Source organism: Chenopodium quinoa, unplaced genomic scaffold, assembly GCF_001683475.1.
Source record: "Chenopodium quinoa cultivar QQ74 unplaced genomic scaffold, ASM168347v1, whole genome shotgun sequence".
NCBI lineage: Eukaryota > Viridiplantae > Streptophyta > Magnoliopsida > Caryophyllales > Amaranthaceae > Chenopodium > Chenopodium quinoa.
Genome location: NW_018742306.1, coordinates 240553 through 257770, shown reverse-complemented (window position 1 = coordinate 257770; position 17218 = coordinate 240553). Strand labels below are relative to the sequence as shown.

The window sequence follows — 17218 nt, the reverse complement described above, 5'->3', positions numbered from 1 at the left end:
CGAAAATTCCGTCGGAAAAAGCGTTTTCCGACGGAATTTCCGATGGAAACTAGTCCGTCTGAAGAGGTTTTCGGGCCTAGGAAAGTCCGTCGAAAATTTCCAACGGATATTATTCCGCCGGAAAATAACGACGGAAATTCCGTCGGAAAATTTAATTAAAAAAACAAAAAAAAAACTGCACCCACCCAAAACCACCAGCCCCCACCCCAGAATCACCAGAACCACCAGACCCCACCCCAGAACCTCCAGATCGTTCTTATCCCACCACCACTGACACTACCACACCATTATTGAACCCCAAAAAATGAAAATAAATCCCGAAAACACCCAAAAAAACGAAAATTAAACACCAAAAAACGAAAATTAAACCCAGCGAAACAAAAATCAACCCGACGAAATGAAAATCCACCCCCAGAAAAATTCACCACCACAACGAAAATTAGCCCAAAAATCTTAAATTAACAATGAAATCGAAAAATCCACAAATTATCTAATAAATTCATAAATTAACATAAAATTACAAAAAATACAATTAGCCAATAAAATTCATAAATTAACATAACAATTACAAAGAAATTAACTAGATCTACAATCTAACCTAAATTAAAACTAGATCTATAAAATAAAAACCTTGAAAATAGTCGGCTTTGTTATAATATTGTTGCGTCGTTGTTGTTGCTGTTGCGTTGTAGCGTTGTTGATGTTGTTGCGGTCGATGTTGGTGGTGGTTTGGTGGTGGTTGATGGAGAAGATGGTTGATGTCGGTATTCCTTGGATTTTTAGGTCGACGTCGGTGGTTGATGTTGCGGATATACACAAGAGGAAGATAAGAGGAAAGGAAAGGGAAGAGGAAAGAAGAGGAAATGGAAGAGGAGAGGCGAAAGAGATTGAAAGAGGGGAGGGGCAGAGCCACAGAGGGAAAAGAGAAATGAGAAGAGGAGAGGAGAGGGAAAAGGGAGAAGAGAGGCGGATGTGAATGAGGGGGGGGTTGGGGCGCCGTTTTAGTATTAGGGTTTTGGCGTTTTTTCCTTTTTTTTTAAAAAAAAAAAATTAAATTCCGTCGGAAACGGGTTATAATCCGTCGGAAATTTCGTACTTTCCGACGGATTTTCTTGTCCTCAACGTTCGGAATTAAGCTGTTTTCTAGTAGTGCTTTTCTCTTTAATTACCACCTCCCTTTACTCTCTAAACGTCGCTCGAGCCATGCTCGCCTTCTTCACCGGCGCTAGACTTATCTAATTTTGTTGTTCATGGTCAAATTCGACCATGAAAATTCCAGATATGGAGTTTTCATGGTCGAATTTGACCATAGAAACCCTAAGATGAAGAAATATTAAGGAAGGTATGTTGATTTTCTGAAAATGGTGTTTGTTTTTCACATATTTTTTATTTTTGTGGTTTACTTTCGTTTTTTTGTTCGAATTTTTGTTTATTTTGTTCGAATAGTAGTTCGAATTGGGTTCAAAATTGTGTGATTGTTGGAATTTTTGTGGGTTTTTTTGTAGGTTTTATTTTTGTGAGTTGAATTTTTGTGTGATTTTGTGTTCGAATTTTTTGTGGGTTCGGAATTGTGTGATTGTGTGTTCGAATTTTTTGTTGATTTTGTATTTAATTTTTGTGCTTTTTTTGGTTTAATTTTTGTGCGTGTTATTTGTGGGTTAAATTGTTTTGATAAATTTATGTTGTTTTTTTTGTTCGATTTTTGGTTTGATTTTTGTATTTTTGTTTGAAATTATGCGGGTTGTTTTTGTTGATTAAATTTCTGTTTTTTTTTATTATTATTATTTTTATTATTTTTTATTTTTTAAAATGTTTTTCTAGGTTAAGGGTGGGTGGGGGGTGGTGGGTATTGGTGGTTGAAGGTAGGCGATGGTGATGGTGAGTAGAGGGCGGCGGCGGCAGTGGTAATGGTGGTCATTTAGGGTTGGAAGTGGTAATGGTTTGGGTGGGATCTGGTTTGGGATTTTGGGGGATCTAGGTTACGGGTGGGTGCCTGGGTGGTGGGTCTTTTTCTTTTTATTTTTTTTTTGTTTTTTTTTAAAACTTTTTGCGACTGCTTATGAAGGTCGCTAATTTCAATATTTGCGACCGTTCCATTAAGCGGTCGCAATTACTAATATTTGCGACCGTTCTCTAAACGGTCATTGAAAATAGTAAAAACGGTCGCAAAAAAATTGTGACCGTCAAACGGTCGCAATATTGTTTTTTTGCGACCAAGAGAATAAAGACCACCATGTTACAACTGTTGACGACCGCAATTTTGTTTTGCGACCGTTTTTGCTATTTTCTGCGACCGTTTGAGGCGGTCGCAATTTGGCCGAAATTTAGTAGTGGTTGAATATTAATGCAACATATAATTCTAAAATATTGTGTTCACTTAATTAAACAACAAGATTAAAAAGGAACCTAAACCGGTTGTCCAAATTATCTTATTAAGCGTGATATTCAATTAAATATTCCCTTTAACATGCAATATGATGATCAATAAATATAATAAAATAAACATTTATATTGGAAGCAATTTAACAATGATATCGTTAGTCAAATCAAATAAACCTAATCATGATACTAGCAATATAAAATAAAATAAGTAATTAAATTAATTAATTACTCATTTTTCGCGTTTACTTGAATTGCTACATCATGAATAAACTGTTAGTAACTTCAATTAAAATATAAATCAAATTGAAACAACTAATTTAAATAAATATTAGAGTTAATTTGGTTCAAACCCTCAGTTAATTATACCTTTCACGTCTTGGTTTATGGACGGAACCTCGGGTCAAATATGGACTCCTTGGAGTGCTTAGAAGAAGTATTATGGAATAATAAGAAGGCTAGTGTTTAGGCTAAAGAGGGAGAAGAGAACGATTTTTGGTGTAAGGAGAGAGAGAATGATTTTTGGTGCCCCGAAACTGCAGAAATGAGGTTTGTATTTATAGAGGAGACGAACAAGGGGACTCCAAGGAACCCTAAAAGAGATAAATCAGCGGAAAAAAACCCTAATTAAGCGCCGTGACACGGTGTGTGTACCGTGATGCGGCACTGAACACCGTGTCGCAGTACTGTCTACCGTGACACGGGATAAAGAAGTGTGTCGCGATAGACAATTTTACCAAAAATACGGCTAAGTTCAGAAAACGCGTGAGGTTTTGTACACGGAAAGCACAAAGGAATTCCTGTGTCACGGTATGCGGGGACACGACACAGGATACTGCGACGCGACGCGACGCAGTTCACCGTGGCACAGTATTGCAGATCGTGTTGCGCTGCACAGTTTTCCTAGATATGCGGAAAAAACACGGAAAAAGCACTGTGACACGGTGAAGAATACCGTGTCTTGGTATATAGCATTGTGCCACGTCAACTTATACCGTGGCGCGTTTTTAAACTGTTGCCAGTAATTCTAGTTTTTTTACGCATTTTTAAAATTAAGATAACTTTTGATCCGTAACTCGGAATAAAGGCATATAATATATCGTTAGAAATCTTATAAATTCTACTTTCCAACCTAATAGAATCGGATAAAAATCATTTGTAGATTTTAAGATTTTTTCCATTTTAGTGAAAGGGTGTCGGTTTTGGGCCGAGTTTAGTATTTTGCTCATATCTTCTTCGTTTTAAATTGGAATTGAGCTTATGATATATCATTGGAAATATTATTTCAAGGCCTATCCAACCTATTTGGATCAAAATTATAGGGCCAAAAAATCAGTTTATCTCGGTTTTGTGATGTGGACCCAAAAAAAAAAGTTATGGTTTAGTGAAATGGGCCGGACTAGAAATTGAGTTGGTTTATGAAATGTATTGGGATTGAAAATAGATTTAAGCACTCCAAAGATTAAAATACTCAACCCAACCAATAACAGCGATGAAAGGTTGTTCATCATCGGGTGTGGTTTTGGGGAGACATTTTTAGGTGTATACAGGTGTTAGCCCAAAACAATCCCACTTTTGGGTTATTTTTAAATAATCCGACCTTTAATATCAATCTGCTTTAAATGATCCCAAGTGATTGGTAACTTTTTCAACAGGTTTTTATTTTAAGTTTGAAAATACACGTGTCACCACGTGATTTATCTAAAATTTAAAATTAAAAAAAAAAAAATGAATTTTAAAAAAAAAAAAAGGAAAGAAACCAGCAGCCCCCAACCCCAGTCACCGGTTCCTTAGCTCCAGCCACCCGTCCTCCAGCCCCAGCCACTAGTCCCCCAGCCCCAGCCACCCATCCCCCAGCCCAACCAACCTTCTTGTTGTACTAAATCTCCTCCGAACCAAGCTCCAGCGGAACCCTAACTATCTCTCCAATGCCGGCGATATCCACCTCCTCCGAACCCACCTCCACCGTCTTCTCTCTCATTGACGAGCTCGGTTGCTTCGTGCTCCTCTTATCAACGCCGTCGAAGAAGAACAATCCTCTTTCGCGGGCGAAATTGGGACGGAGGAAAAAGGGGGCTAGAATCGCGACGTGAAAGGGGAGGGGAGGGAGGGTCGGCGGTTCAGGTGGAGGGGAGGAGGGTCGGTAGTTCAGGGGAGGTGTTTGGCGCGGCGTTTCGGCGTTAGGTGTCAGTCAGGGTGTCGGGCGACCATGGAGGGTTGTTGGGCTGCTGGTGGTAATTATTACTAAATTATTATTATTATTTTTTTCTTTCAAAAAAGATATTATTATTTTTAATTTAATTTTTTATTTTTTTTACTAATCATAGGACGACACGTGTCACATGATTTGTTATAACAAGTTACATGACCGGTTGGGACCATTTAAGCGGATTAAGTATAAAGGTCGGATTATTTAAAAATAACACAAATGTAGGATTATTTTTAGCAGACGCCCCAAAGATGAAATTATTTCGGGCAATTTTTCCTTTTGTATAAGTATATTGGTTTGGTTTCCCAATTCAAGTATGAGTAGGAATTGTAGTTTGGGTTTGAATAGGAGTTTAAGCTCTTTAGCACGTTTCTGATGTGGCTGGCCGCACGGTGCGGCAAGGTGCCATATCAGTAACCCCTCCAGTAACCCAACTTAAGTAACACCTCTAGTAACCCCCCAGACAAAGTTACCCCTGACTAACTTAGTAACCCCTGACCAAGTAACCTCTGACTGACCTAGTAACCCCGATCTAGTAACCCTTGACCGACCTAGTAACCCTTAACCGACCTAATAACCCGTAACCTAGTAACCGACCAAGTAACCCCTAACATAGTAACCCTTATTAACCCCCTACCTAGTAACCCCTGACCGACCTAATAACCCCTGACCAACCTAGTAACCCCTGGTAGCCCCCGACCTAGTAACCATTAACCCACACCCAAACCCACCGTAACCACCACCAACACCGACCTTTCTCAACCTCCGTCCTCAAAACCTTAAACTCCACCACACCACCACCAACTCCCGTACCACTAACAACCATTAAAATTGTTAAAAAAAATTAAATCGAACAAATACCTCAAAATTAATATTGGCTTCGAATTTCACTTGAAATATGTTTAATAAGACCAAATTTAGCCATGAAAACTCTAGATCTAGAGTTTTCATGGATGAATTTGGCCTTAAAACCTCTAGCTTGTTTTTCGGCGACGGAGTACGAGGAGCTTCCTTACCCCCTACCACCGCCGCTCCATTTAACTTGTTTAATTTGAGTGGGCTAACTAGAGAAGATGAAAATAGGAGAGAGAGAGAAAGAGGAGAAAGGAGACATAGAAGAGAGTTCGAGAAAGGGGTGTGTTTAGGTAGGAAGAAGAAAACAGAAAAGAGAATAGGAGATATAGTGCGGCCAGCCGCATATGAAACTTTGTGCTTAGTATTTGACTACTAACACTATTGACAAGGTACGTTGTTGACTAAAAGAGAATTTTAAAATAAACAAATGCTTATACCCTTGTACACAAGATTTATTCAAGAAACTTATCAATTAAAAAAAAAGGAAAAAATAGTTTTAGTTGTAGATTAAACTTGGATTATCCAAACTGATCGTTCCATTTTTTTTTTCCCAAGTTTGTAAACATTTATTTGAATTTTTTCTATCCTAAAATAAGGACCTAATGAATCTATGATATTCATCTTATTTTTCAGTTTTAGTAAGTTTTAATGAATTTGATAAGTTTTAAATTAATAGCGGTAATAAGGATTATCCAAGTTTAATTTAAGGGTTATTCCAAGTTGGATTTGAACTAGTTTTATATATTTGTTTAACGGTTTTTTCACCATATATCTTTGAGTTTTTTTATTTATTCACTATATATCTATGAACTCATTTCGTTGTCATTAGGGGTATATGGTGAATTTGTGTAATAATTCAAGGATATATGGTAAATTTTAAAAAAATTCAGAGGTATATGGTGAATAATAAAAAATGTGTAAATTGAGATGAAGAAAGTGTAAAATTACTGAGAGAAAAAGGATAAAAATACCGAATTTCCCAAATAGTCTTACCCAAAAGCCCAATGTATCTAGGAAATCACAACTAGTTCATATACAAATAAAACTTGATCATTTTGCTTGATAAAAATCTTTCCACTTCCAATAACCCTTAGAGATTCTTGATTCTCATCTTTAAGACTCTCAAAGTTGACATGGTATTCTTTTTTATTTTGGACATTGCCTTGGATGATGTTATGCATTGTCGACTTCTGACTTGCTTAATAGGTTTATGTAAAGAGGCCAAGGGTAATTTTGTTCATTATCCCGCTAAATTATTACTCCGTAGTTTCGTGCAATATTAAACACTTGCGGTTAAAGTTGTATCTTAATGCCAATAAAAAAAAAGACTTGTATGGACCTGGTCCACAATAATATTATTATGGACCCGAAATTTATACACACGCAACTGACATTATATTAAACATAGTAACCCTTATTTTTAACATAGTAACTTTTATTAAAACTTGTATAATTTTAATATTATTCTGAACTTGAATACGGCGTTATGACCCTAATTTTAACATAGTGACCTTTAATTTTCATATTGACCATTATATAAAATATTTCATTAAAAAAATTTAACCTCTTATAGACTATATAATACCAAAATGACTTTTATTTCAACATAATGACCTTATTTTTATTATAGTGACTTTTTTTTTTTTATTAATTAAACAACCACAGTTTCTCTAATATTTAGTGGTTCACAATAAATTAATGTGAATCAGTTTCATTTAAGAATTTGTATCAATTTCTATTTCCCTAAGTCCTAGAATGGCAATAAACTTGATCTTCTATTTTATACAATGTACCATATATATTAGGTAAGTAAATCATCCAAAGCAAGGAAATAATCACCCTATTTATAAGATACACAATTAACCTAGCTATCAAATAATACCCATTATTACTGACTTAAAAGAAAAGATTTTCTCAATTAATTAAAATTGGAAAAACACCCAAAAAGATCACTATCCTACCTAAACTGTAAGATTACTTACAGACCCCAAATATTATCTCCAAAAATTATCAATTTCCTTTACCCTAATCACCCCTTTCAATTGTATAGCACAGCCCCAAAACTTAAGAACATCCCAAAAACCAATAATAAAAAAAAAAAAAGATTGAATCTTTACTATTATTTTTCCCTGCTTTTTTAAATAAAAAACAATGGCAATTGTTTCTGAATTAAACGGAAACCAAAACCCGGGTTTGGATGATGGCAGTGTAACTGATGCAAAGAGCAAAAGACACCCAAGATGGACTAGGCAAGAAACTCTTACACTCATTCAGGCTAAGGAAATCACTGAAAACTCCCCTCACAAAGGCAGAAAGATCAGTTCTGCATTACTAGTTAATGCAGGTGCAGGTGCAGGAGCAGGAGCAGGATCATCATCATCGTCGCCGTCGTTGTTGTTTGATAACACGGAGCCGAAGTGGGTAATGATATCATGTTACTGTAAGCAGCAAGGTGTGAAGAGGGGTCCTGCACAATGCAAGAAGAGGTGGAGTAATCTGATAGGAGATTTCAGGAAGGTGAAAAATTGGGAGTCTAAGATGGTAAATAAGGCTGACTCTTTTTGGAATATGAGAAATGATCTTAGAAAAGAGAAGAAGCTGCCTGTTACGTTCGATGTCGAAGTGTTTAAGGTTTTGGAAGGAAGGGAGACTGGTGCTGCTGGTGCTGTTTCGCCGTTGCCTTTACAGGCGGTTCCTGCTGCTGCTGCTGTATCTGATGATGCTGAGTTTGGTTCCGAGGAGGGTGGCGACGATGACGAGGTTGATGAGGAGGATGAGAAAATGCAGGATGGTGCAGAGGTTTTGTCTGAAATCAAGAATAAAGTGCAGGAGACTCTGGCAATAACAGGGAAGTTGGATGATGTTAAGTCTGCTGACAATGTGACTGAGGAACCTGTTAAGAATTTCTGCATTCAAGAACCGATTTCAGGTATTTTAAAAACCAAAAACATACAATTATTGTTTTTCTTGACGTTTGAATTTCTTGATTTTGTGCAACATAATATAAAATTGGCCATAAGACCATTGTATGTACATTGTACTTCGTATAAGTTTTTGAGTTTATCGCCCTTGCATTTCAACCCTTCTTTACGTCGTAAAAAGATATTGAAACATATAAAATGCCCTTTGATATCGAACAGAACCGGGATATCAGACGCCATATAAAATGGTTACAATGCCACACCTGAGTTTGTTGATTGAAACATATAAAATTATTGTTCAGTGTTGATTGAATTGATGGGTCATATTGTCTTAAGACACTCTTGGTATTGGATGACAATATTGTGTTGCACCTTTAGTTCAGTCTTAAAGAGTTGTTTTCTTTTTGCCATCTAGTGTTTTTGTATTGAAATTCAGTTTGTTTCTATGACATACATTTCTGATTGTAATTTCTTTGGGAGCAGAAGAGCAGCATCATCAAGCATTCCAGAAAAAGAACAAAAGCTCGAATCAAGGTACGAGAATGAAACACTCTATACACATTAGCTTAACCAAACCCAATAGTTCACATGTTGCATTTTATAAATATCTATGGATTTACCCTAATCTTCGACTTAGGAATCCAAACCAAGACCAAATATTAGTATGCATATGCATTATCGGGTTATCAGTCTATTGATTTCTCTGAATTCTCTACAAAACAAGCTAAACTAAATGAAATTTACTATTATCTCAGGCATTCTTCATTCTGTAATTGTTAGATAATCTGATGTCTCTTCACACTAACAGATACTTCAAAAGAATCAAGGCCAAACTTCTCTAACGAGGATTCACAAGGAAAGGGCAAAAGACAGCGATTATCTACAGATGAATGTAAAGCAAACTGCTCGGAAGAACAACTCTTAAAGGTGTTGGAGGAAAACAACAGATTGTTGAATGCACAACTCGAAAGTCATAACAAAAACTGTCAACTGGAGAGAGAACAGAGGAAACAGAACAACAATGAATTGATGTCTACACTTAGCAACCTTACTGATGTCCTGTCTAAGATTGCTGAGAAGCTGTGACCTGAGAATTCGAGACCTTTACCATGTAAAAGATGTCCACACCTCATAGTACCTTCAGACCTTCGTCATGCATGACACAATTACTTATTATCTTTGAATTGCAAATTTTCATTTAAACATTTTGTACTTCTGATTTGTTTCACCCAAGTCCCTTTTATTTAGGTATACTAAAAACAAGGGGCAAAAATCCAGGAATCATTCTTTATTTTACACACTGGATATGGCAATGGCGATTTAAAATGCATATATCAGAAGTTCAAAGCACAGGATATACATTGAATGATTGAATAAACGATATAGATACTGGAATAATTGCATACTTTGCTAAAAGACCCCTGCTGTCAAACATGGGGTGCGTGTCCAAGTGTCAATCTCTGCTATTCAATACATAAATTCATATTTTGATCTGCAATTCATATTTATACCCAAGGTGGCTAGTCAAAAAATCACACGTGATGTCTCAAACAAGATGAAGAGGAAGCAATGAAATTATGTTGATCATAAGAAAAATGGGGTGATTTATTTTTTTCCCAATTATCAAGGTCAACAAAAGTACAGGTTAAACATAAGGTGATATAAGTCAATTCTCTTAAAATTCTTCACCTCAAATTTTGGCACCATAAGAATGAAATACTCTCGGAGACGGTTGAGTTTTCTCCAGGTTACAATTTTGGTTTCACCCAAGTCGAGTTTCGCCATTCCATTAGGGAGGCCATCATATCTTTGGAGTATGCCTTTTACCTCCTTATATTCTGTCACAATTATGGTTCAATCATTTGATTTCTTCACATTCTACACTGCAATTGAATCATGCCTAGACATCTCTAATTGCTCAAAGGCACAGAACAAAACTTGCTCTAACTCCTCTTAAGGCACAGATACATAGGGTCATAGAGGCAGAAGACAAATTATAGAATGCAGAACTGTACTCAACAGGCACAACAACATCTGTCAACAGTATCAACTGGACATTGAACAGAAGAAGAAAAACAACAATGCATTGACGAATATACTCAGCAAGCTTACTGATGTCCTAACTAAAACTGCGGAGACACCAGTCTTCGTTTTTGTAACCATTACCATGTAAAGACAATCACACTGCCTTCAACATATCATTGTTCGGCTTTACCCAACATAACAGGCATATCTTTTCTCTGAACTGGAAGTTAACATTGAAACATTTTGTATATTGATTTGCTGCACATATGTCACTATTTATTAAGGTACAATGTTTTGTTTATGGTACATAGATCCAGAGGATAGTCATAGCAGCATTTACAATTGGCCATTACAGTTGAATATCATCACTTCAAAGCACATAATATACACTGTATGTATGAGATAGATAGTAATTCAATTTTTTTGGTCCAAAGTAAAGCATCAAGCGTCTATTAACTCATTCATGTTAGCACACGAATACTTGAGGTGAACAAAGAGTTCGAGTGTTCGACTACTTCAAAAAATGTACATCACACATGCTGTCCAGAACACATTGGACGCAAGAAGTAAAAAAATATCTGCCGTCATAAGAAAAATGAGCTGATTATTTTCATTATCATGGACAACAAAAGCCTCCCATACAAAATTGGAACTTCTGTTCTTTGTCTAATTAAAGTTAGAGTTGCCTATACTTGACGAATACAGAAATTTATAATAACACAGAATATTAAGATACACTTAAATCACAGGACTTTACATAAGACTAACCCAAAAAAATAATCTACAGGTTGAGAATGTGAACAAATCAAAACATGGATCTAACCTCTGAATTTATTTATGCAGGTACTGCCTCGACAATTTTGGCGAAGTAGAATTGTGTGGTAGTTAATCCTCTCTTTCTAATCTTCCACCCAGCCTTCTGCAACGCCCTTTCTACATCAGCCTCTGCATGCAAATATGCCCTTGTGGCTTTTGAAGGCCCTGGAAATAGCTCTCCTATTCTCTTCAATAGAGAATAAAAAAATGTCTTGGGTGCAAAACTTAGTATTAATCGATTCTCAGCCAATGAAGCAAGGTGGCCAATCATTGCATCTGCTTTATCTTGGGGGTAATGAATAAGAACGTCAAGGCAAACAACTGTATCATACTTCCCATCCAAGCTCTCCAAATCCTTCACCTCGAATTTTGGCATCACAATATTTGATGAGGGACTAGTATCGGTAATTTGAAGCTCCTCTTTTGCCTGCGTGTATAGAACAGGTTCAACATATCAAATGAAAGCAATTTACAATTTAATTAACAGAAGAGAGTGCTGATTAAGAGTTTACGATTACTAAAACTATAAAATGGATCATATTGTCATACAGTCTGACAACTTGGGTGTCTACTGTAACATAGATGCCACCATATAAACCAGCTTATAAAACTAAACCATGAAAGTTGGTTAATAAAATTAAACCATGAAAGTCAGTTGTATTTTTCTAATTCAAACGCTGCTCCTTGAACTAACTTTACCAAGAAGGTTGTACTGCGCTCATGCATTGAGTTCAGTTATTTATGCCATTCTTTGTGAGTTATAAAATATGTGAATGTCATTATAACTTTTAGGTTCATAAAAGAAAACAAAGTTACTCTTTCTAGAATGGTCTAATCATGAATCTACTGCATTTCTCTTTGCTGAAAGAGCTATAGTTTATAGAAACGGAAACTTCTGTTTGATCCTGCTCAAAGTCTATGAAATTATAAACATCGAAGACCATACCAACACCTCTGCTGCTCGAAATTCGAACATGAGAGCACTCATTGCCACTTAATGCTAAAGCATTTCAAACAGATTTTTTCTAATGACACACTGATGTACTATTGCTTGTTTATATAACATATTTGCAGTGCTTAAGGGTACCATCGGTTTGGTTCAAAATGAATGCAAGAAGTACAAATTTGTAAACAAGTGGCCTTTATCTTGATTTCTAAGACTGGTGCAAAGATCTCTTATAATGTTAAAGTAGCACAGAGTTATTGAATATCAGGATTAAAGCCAATTGGAAACAATCTTTCTAATGCCACAAGCCACAGGGTAAGTCCGCGTACATCTGATTGAGTTGATGTTGATATTAATGTAATCGTTAGGGAAAAGTAAGGGAATCCCACACTCCCAAGCACGAGCAGATGGTAGGCTCAATTCGTGAGTTCCCCATCATCTTCACCAAGCTAGCTCACAATATACATTTATATTACTACTGTAATTCAAACTAAAAACATAATAATTTATATTGAAATAGCTAAGAGTAACTAACAATCATCTAAGACTAATCTACAATTCTACTACAACAATAAAATGTGCCTTACTTAAATTCCTAGACAATTAAATTGAGACAGTACCATTATAATACCTTACCTTCGTGACAATTAAATTGAGACAATAACACGATAAGATGAGTAGTACCTTAGCCTGGGCTTCCTGAACCATAGCAGCAGAAATATCACTAGCACAAACAAGAGCACCTTCCTTAGCCAAAGGAATAGACAAAGACCCAGTCCCACACCCAGCATCACAAACCGAAACACCACTAAGCGACCCATCCTCCTTCAACATCATCACAACACTCTCAACAGTTTTAGCATGTCCAATCCGAATATCCAATTGAACCTTATTAACATCATCAGTCTCCCCGTAAATCTTCTTCCATCTCTGAAACCCTGTACCGTTAAAGTATTCTCTAACAACCTCCTTGTCGCTCCCGCCAACGACCTCGGCCTGCTGCTGACGCCGCTTCTCGGGGTCTGTTAGCGAGAGCAATGCTGCTAGTGCTGCGATTGATGCGGCGAGTGATCCGCCACCGATTACGGCGAGTGTTGTTGGGTTGGAGTCGATGTCGGTGATGGTGGAGAGGAGGGGTGGGAGAGCGGAGAGGGGTGGTGGGGTGAGTCTGCGTTTGTGGGGGTGGAGAGAGAATGTGGTGGTGGGGTTGTTGCGAGTGAGGTGGTTCAGGGAAAGGGTGGTGGTGGTTGCTAAGGATGCCATTGGAGAAAGGAGGAGTGAACTAGTGAAGTGGGTGTTTGAAATTGAACCAAGTAATGTTTGAGTGAGTGATGTAAATGTAATCTTGGTGAGGATAGATAGTGGGTTTGATTTCTGATTTTTGTGGGGTCTACTTTTTGATTATGTGGCTACCCAATGTCTCTTCCTTTGTTTTGGCTTCCCATTTGTTTTTTAAATTTTTTTTAATTAGTTCTAAGTTTTCATTGATGATCAAGTTATTTGCTTGATTTTGTTAGTTTTGACTTGATTAGTTTGATAACTAGCTTGATTTGTAAAAAAGAAGAAAAAAAAAAGGCTTGATTTCTTAGTATAATCAATCCAATGATGATGAATTTGATTTGATTAGTGATTTATTTACATATTGTTCTTATTAATTTGTTAGTTTGATTTTATTTTAACAACCTAGCTAAATATAGTTACAACATAACAACTTAAAAGTGATGCGGATTGACTTGCTAATTTTGGTGTTACAATGGAGCCAAAGTTTATTTTGAGGTCACTTCGAATCTTGGTGACGTTTTATAGAAGGATTTATGCGGCCTAGTGTAGCTTGGACTAGGATGGTTTCAGATCGAACTACTTACTCAAAGGGGTTTAGTTAGTAGCTTCTATTTTTGTTGTTTTTCTTTTTAGTTTTGCTTTGTTTTCTTTTGGGGCTTGCTACTTGGGTGCACAAAAAAAAAAAAAGCACTTTAAGTGATAAGAATGCTAACTATATTTGACTATGCAAAAATTATCATATGTAACTAACTACGACTAGGATAATTATTTACAATTGTTTTACTTTTTTTTGAAACATACAGTTGTTTTACTTTAATATCTAATTCTAGTGCTTAGCAAGTTGACTAAATGTTTAGACTGTCAAATCTTGTTCTACAATTAAATCAGAAAACAACAAAAGATCTAAATAAAGCAATAAAGTAAATTAACATACTAAAACTTCCTTCCAAACTTAGATCAATATGGATAAATGCTTCAAACTAGAGAAGCAATGCATACAAATTACGAAGTATCAAATCCTTTATAAAATTGGGCAATCATTAAGCGTAAAAGGAAAAAAAAAAAAATCAGAAATCTAAATTTAATAAACAATCAGGGGAGATTAGTAATTAATATATATACCTCAATTTATGCAAGCACTGATAATTGAAGAGAAAAGAACATCAATTTGCTCCATGAACCGCTATCAATTTACTTATTTTAAAGTATTATACCTTTAGTAGTTACTACATACAAAAAATTTGCTAACATTGCTCAAATACCATGGGTAGGGATCGATCTTAAACATGGCTTGAATATAGATACACAAGCTACATCATCACAATCTTTAATGTCACCAATTTTCTCCAAGAAGTCAATAGTGTAATTATATGCATAAATGGTAGTCGAGTTGACAAGGAGGAAGATAATGGGAGCATCACGAAGGCAAGTGAGTGGCACCACACTATGACCGGCATCAAAAGCTTTGGCTAGGTGTTTTTGAGCATTCGTCTTGATGAAAGGCAATATACTTAACTCCAAGGTATTGGTAATCACAAGCTTGCGAATCCATGCCCAGGTTACTGATGTTGCACCAGGTCTTCGAATTTCTTTATCAGATCTCCAAATGCAGAGTGTACCAATATCATAATAAGATAGATGGAGTGTACTGTCACATACCATTAATTTTGTGCTCAAATGTTTCCCATCCAAAAGCTTTGGCAAGGGTATTATACGATATGTTTTCGGTTGATTAGTTTTAGGCCCAGAGATCATAAATCCTACACCATGGTTGCTGTTTGTCAATAAATATATACATATGCTGAATTCCATAAAAATGACAGCACCCTAGTTATCTGTAAGCAACTTATGAGCAGCATCATCAAAGTCATACCCTTCCAACCCAAATCCAACCCAAGTACCATCTTCCGAATAGTATACCTCATACTTGTGGTACTCAAGGCTAAATCTCACAACAATAAAATGACAAACAAGATTCCTAGATGGAAGTTGAATAATGGCACCCGCCCGACTACAATCGGTTTCTGGACCATATAGCAACACAATAGGTGACTTGGGCACAACATAGACTTGGTTAGTGGCAACATTGTGTACCTCATAAGTACCATCATATAATCCCAAGAGTAACAACCCGAGGTAGAAAGTGAAGAAACTACCCTGCCTGTTGGGATTCAAGGGATTAATCTTGTATAAAGGTCCCAAATCGAACGATAAGTTAGTCAATAACCCCTTATCATACCCACTATTAATAGCATCAACATACCCATCAATGGCACAACTTTTTGGTATGTTGATAAACTTCTTAGTTTTAAAACAAAAATAACCCACCAAATCTTGTGTGTTAGTGGCAAGACTTAAAAACAAACCACAATTAGGAACTTTAAATTTCTTCCTAAAATTATAGACAATATACCTCCATTTCTTGCACACAACAGTACACATCGCAAGAGGCTTGATTGGCAGTCTAGATAGAATCTCAAGCCACATCTCAAGAGGTAAATGTACGCGCTTAAAACGCCTCCTACGCTTACCATGTTTGTTTTCCATCGTCACCTATCTACCACAATTAACAATTAACCATCAATAAAAAATTACTCTTTACCAAATACTACCTCAAATACAGGTTATGTGCAACGATTTTACATAAAGCACAAAGGGAAAATGTCTAATCATTGCCTTTGCCCATAACCTGTAACGGAGGGAGTAACATATTCAAAAGTGAGTAAAAAAAATTATCACGAGTATTAACTATCACGTAATAAAAATTTACTCTTTAACTGCTTTTATTTTTTTATTCAAACTAAAGCAATACGAGTACTAATTTGATGATTACTTTTCATAAACTTAGTATGTAGAACCAATATTTGAGATTTTCTATTAGCAACCAAATATGATTCAATTATCTGGAAAAATCACATAATTTTAGGAATATGAAATTCAATTATCAAATTAGGCTCATAAATTTCTTTGCTAGCAACATAATCGGTGGTTATGATCCTTCATAATCTTAGTAATAGAATTAATAATTGAGAATTTCGAACCCTAAACTTATTGCATTGACAATTAAATTCAATTAGATGAAAGATGAACCCAGATTGTGAAATTGATATGATGAATACTAAAAGAAACAACAACTTACCTCATAAATGGAGAACGTGGAGTGCAATGAAGATGAATTGATGAGTGCGCTTCAATGGAGATGTTAAGTGCATTTCATCAGGTTTTTTTCTCCTTATTTATTCACAACATTTCAATGGGCCATTAATAAAAGCCCTAACCTGTCCATTCATAAATGGGTCAGATCTGTCCAATAAGTAAGTGGCTTGGGTCTTTTTATGGTTAATTATTACAGTATTACTCTATCTGTTTTTAAATATAAATACTTGCTTTATTTTTCCAAGCCATATGCGGAGTTTTAAGAAAAATTGGAGAAAGTAAAAAAAATATGGAGGCAGTGAGGTTGGTGGAAGAATAAAAAATTGTAAAAAACAAAAGTAGTGGAGAGAATTAGAAGAGAGAAAATATGTAATTAATAAAATATGATTTACGTTGGGTCCACTAGTTGAGAGAAATGAATTAATTATTGTAATAGGTTTCCAAATAAGGAAATGGAGCAAATATTTAAAAACAGCTATAAAAAGGAAAGTTGTGCAAGTATTTAAAACGGAGGGAATAATACCTATACGGCTACACCTAAGGGTGCTAATCGGGTGAGCCGGACCCGAACTATATATGGTCAGATTGACTCATGTTTATTTAAGTTTATTCGAATTTGAGTCGAGTTCA

General features: G+C 36.0%; 3 protein-coding genes across 7 annotated transcripts; 1 reads left to right on the top strand and 2 right to left on the bottom strand.

The window, feature by feature from the left end:
• Window positions 1–7594: 7594 nt before the first annotated feature.
• Window positions 7595–9450, top strand: LOC110686795 (trihelix transcription factor ASR3-like). The gene is made up of 3 exons (XM_021863385.1): window positions 7595–8372; window positions 8848–8898; window positions 9173–9450. Exons 1-3 carry the CDS (start codon window positions 7595–7597, stop codon window positions 9448–9450), a joined length of 1107 nt encoding a protein of 368 aa, XP_021719077.1.
• Window positions 8331–13686, bottom strand: LOC110686939 (magnesium protoporphyrin IX methyltransferase, chloroplastic-like). Of its 4 annotated transcripts, none has more exons than XM_021863581.1 (3): window positions 12836–13686; window positions 11213–11632; window positions 8331–8349 (listed from the first exon to the last, which is right to left on the bottom strand). In XM_021863581.1, exons 1-2 carry the CDS (start codon window positions 13412–13414, stop codon window positions 11225–11227), a joined length of 987 nt encoding a protein of 328 aa, XP_021719273.1. In that variant the 5' UTR covers window positions 13415–13686; the 3' UTR covers window positions 8331–8349; window positions 11213–11224. The 4 variants fall into 4 exon arrangements, with proteins under 4 accessions (XP_021719273.1, XP_021719257.1, XP_021719264.1 ...); XM_021863565.1 differs by lacking the exon at window positions 8331–8349 and adding an exon at window positions 9869–10202; XM_021863572.1 differs by lacking the exon at window positions 8331–8349 and adding an exon at window positions 10806–10967.
• A 525-nt stretch (window positions 13687–14211) lies between these two features.
• LOC110686921 lies at window positions 14212–16687 on the bottom strand. 2 transcript variants are annotated; one of them, XM_021863543.1, is made up of 3 exons: window positions 16572–16678; window positions 15846–15985; window positions 14212–15192 (listed from the first exon to the last, which is right to left on the bottom strand). In XM_021863543.1, the coding sequence occupies exons 2-3, from the start codon at window positions 15964–15966 to the stop codon at window positions 14687–14689; spliced, it is 627 nt and encodes a 208-aa protein (XP_021719235.1). In that variant the 5' UTR covers window positions 15967–15985; window positions 16572–16678; the 3' UTR covers window positions 14212–14686. The 2 variants fall into 2 exon arrangements, with proteins under 2 accessions (XP_021719235.1, XP_021719230.1); XM_021863538.1 differs by having other exon boundaries at window positions 14215–15192; window positions 15846–15989; window positions 16572–16687.
• Window positions 16688–17218: the final 531 nt, after the last annotated feature.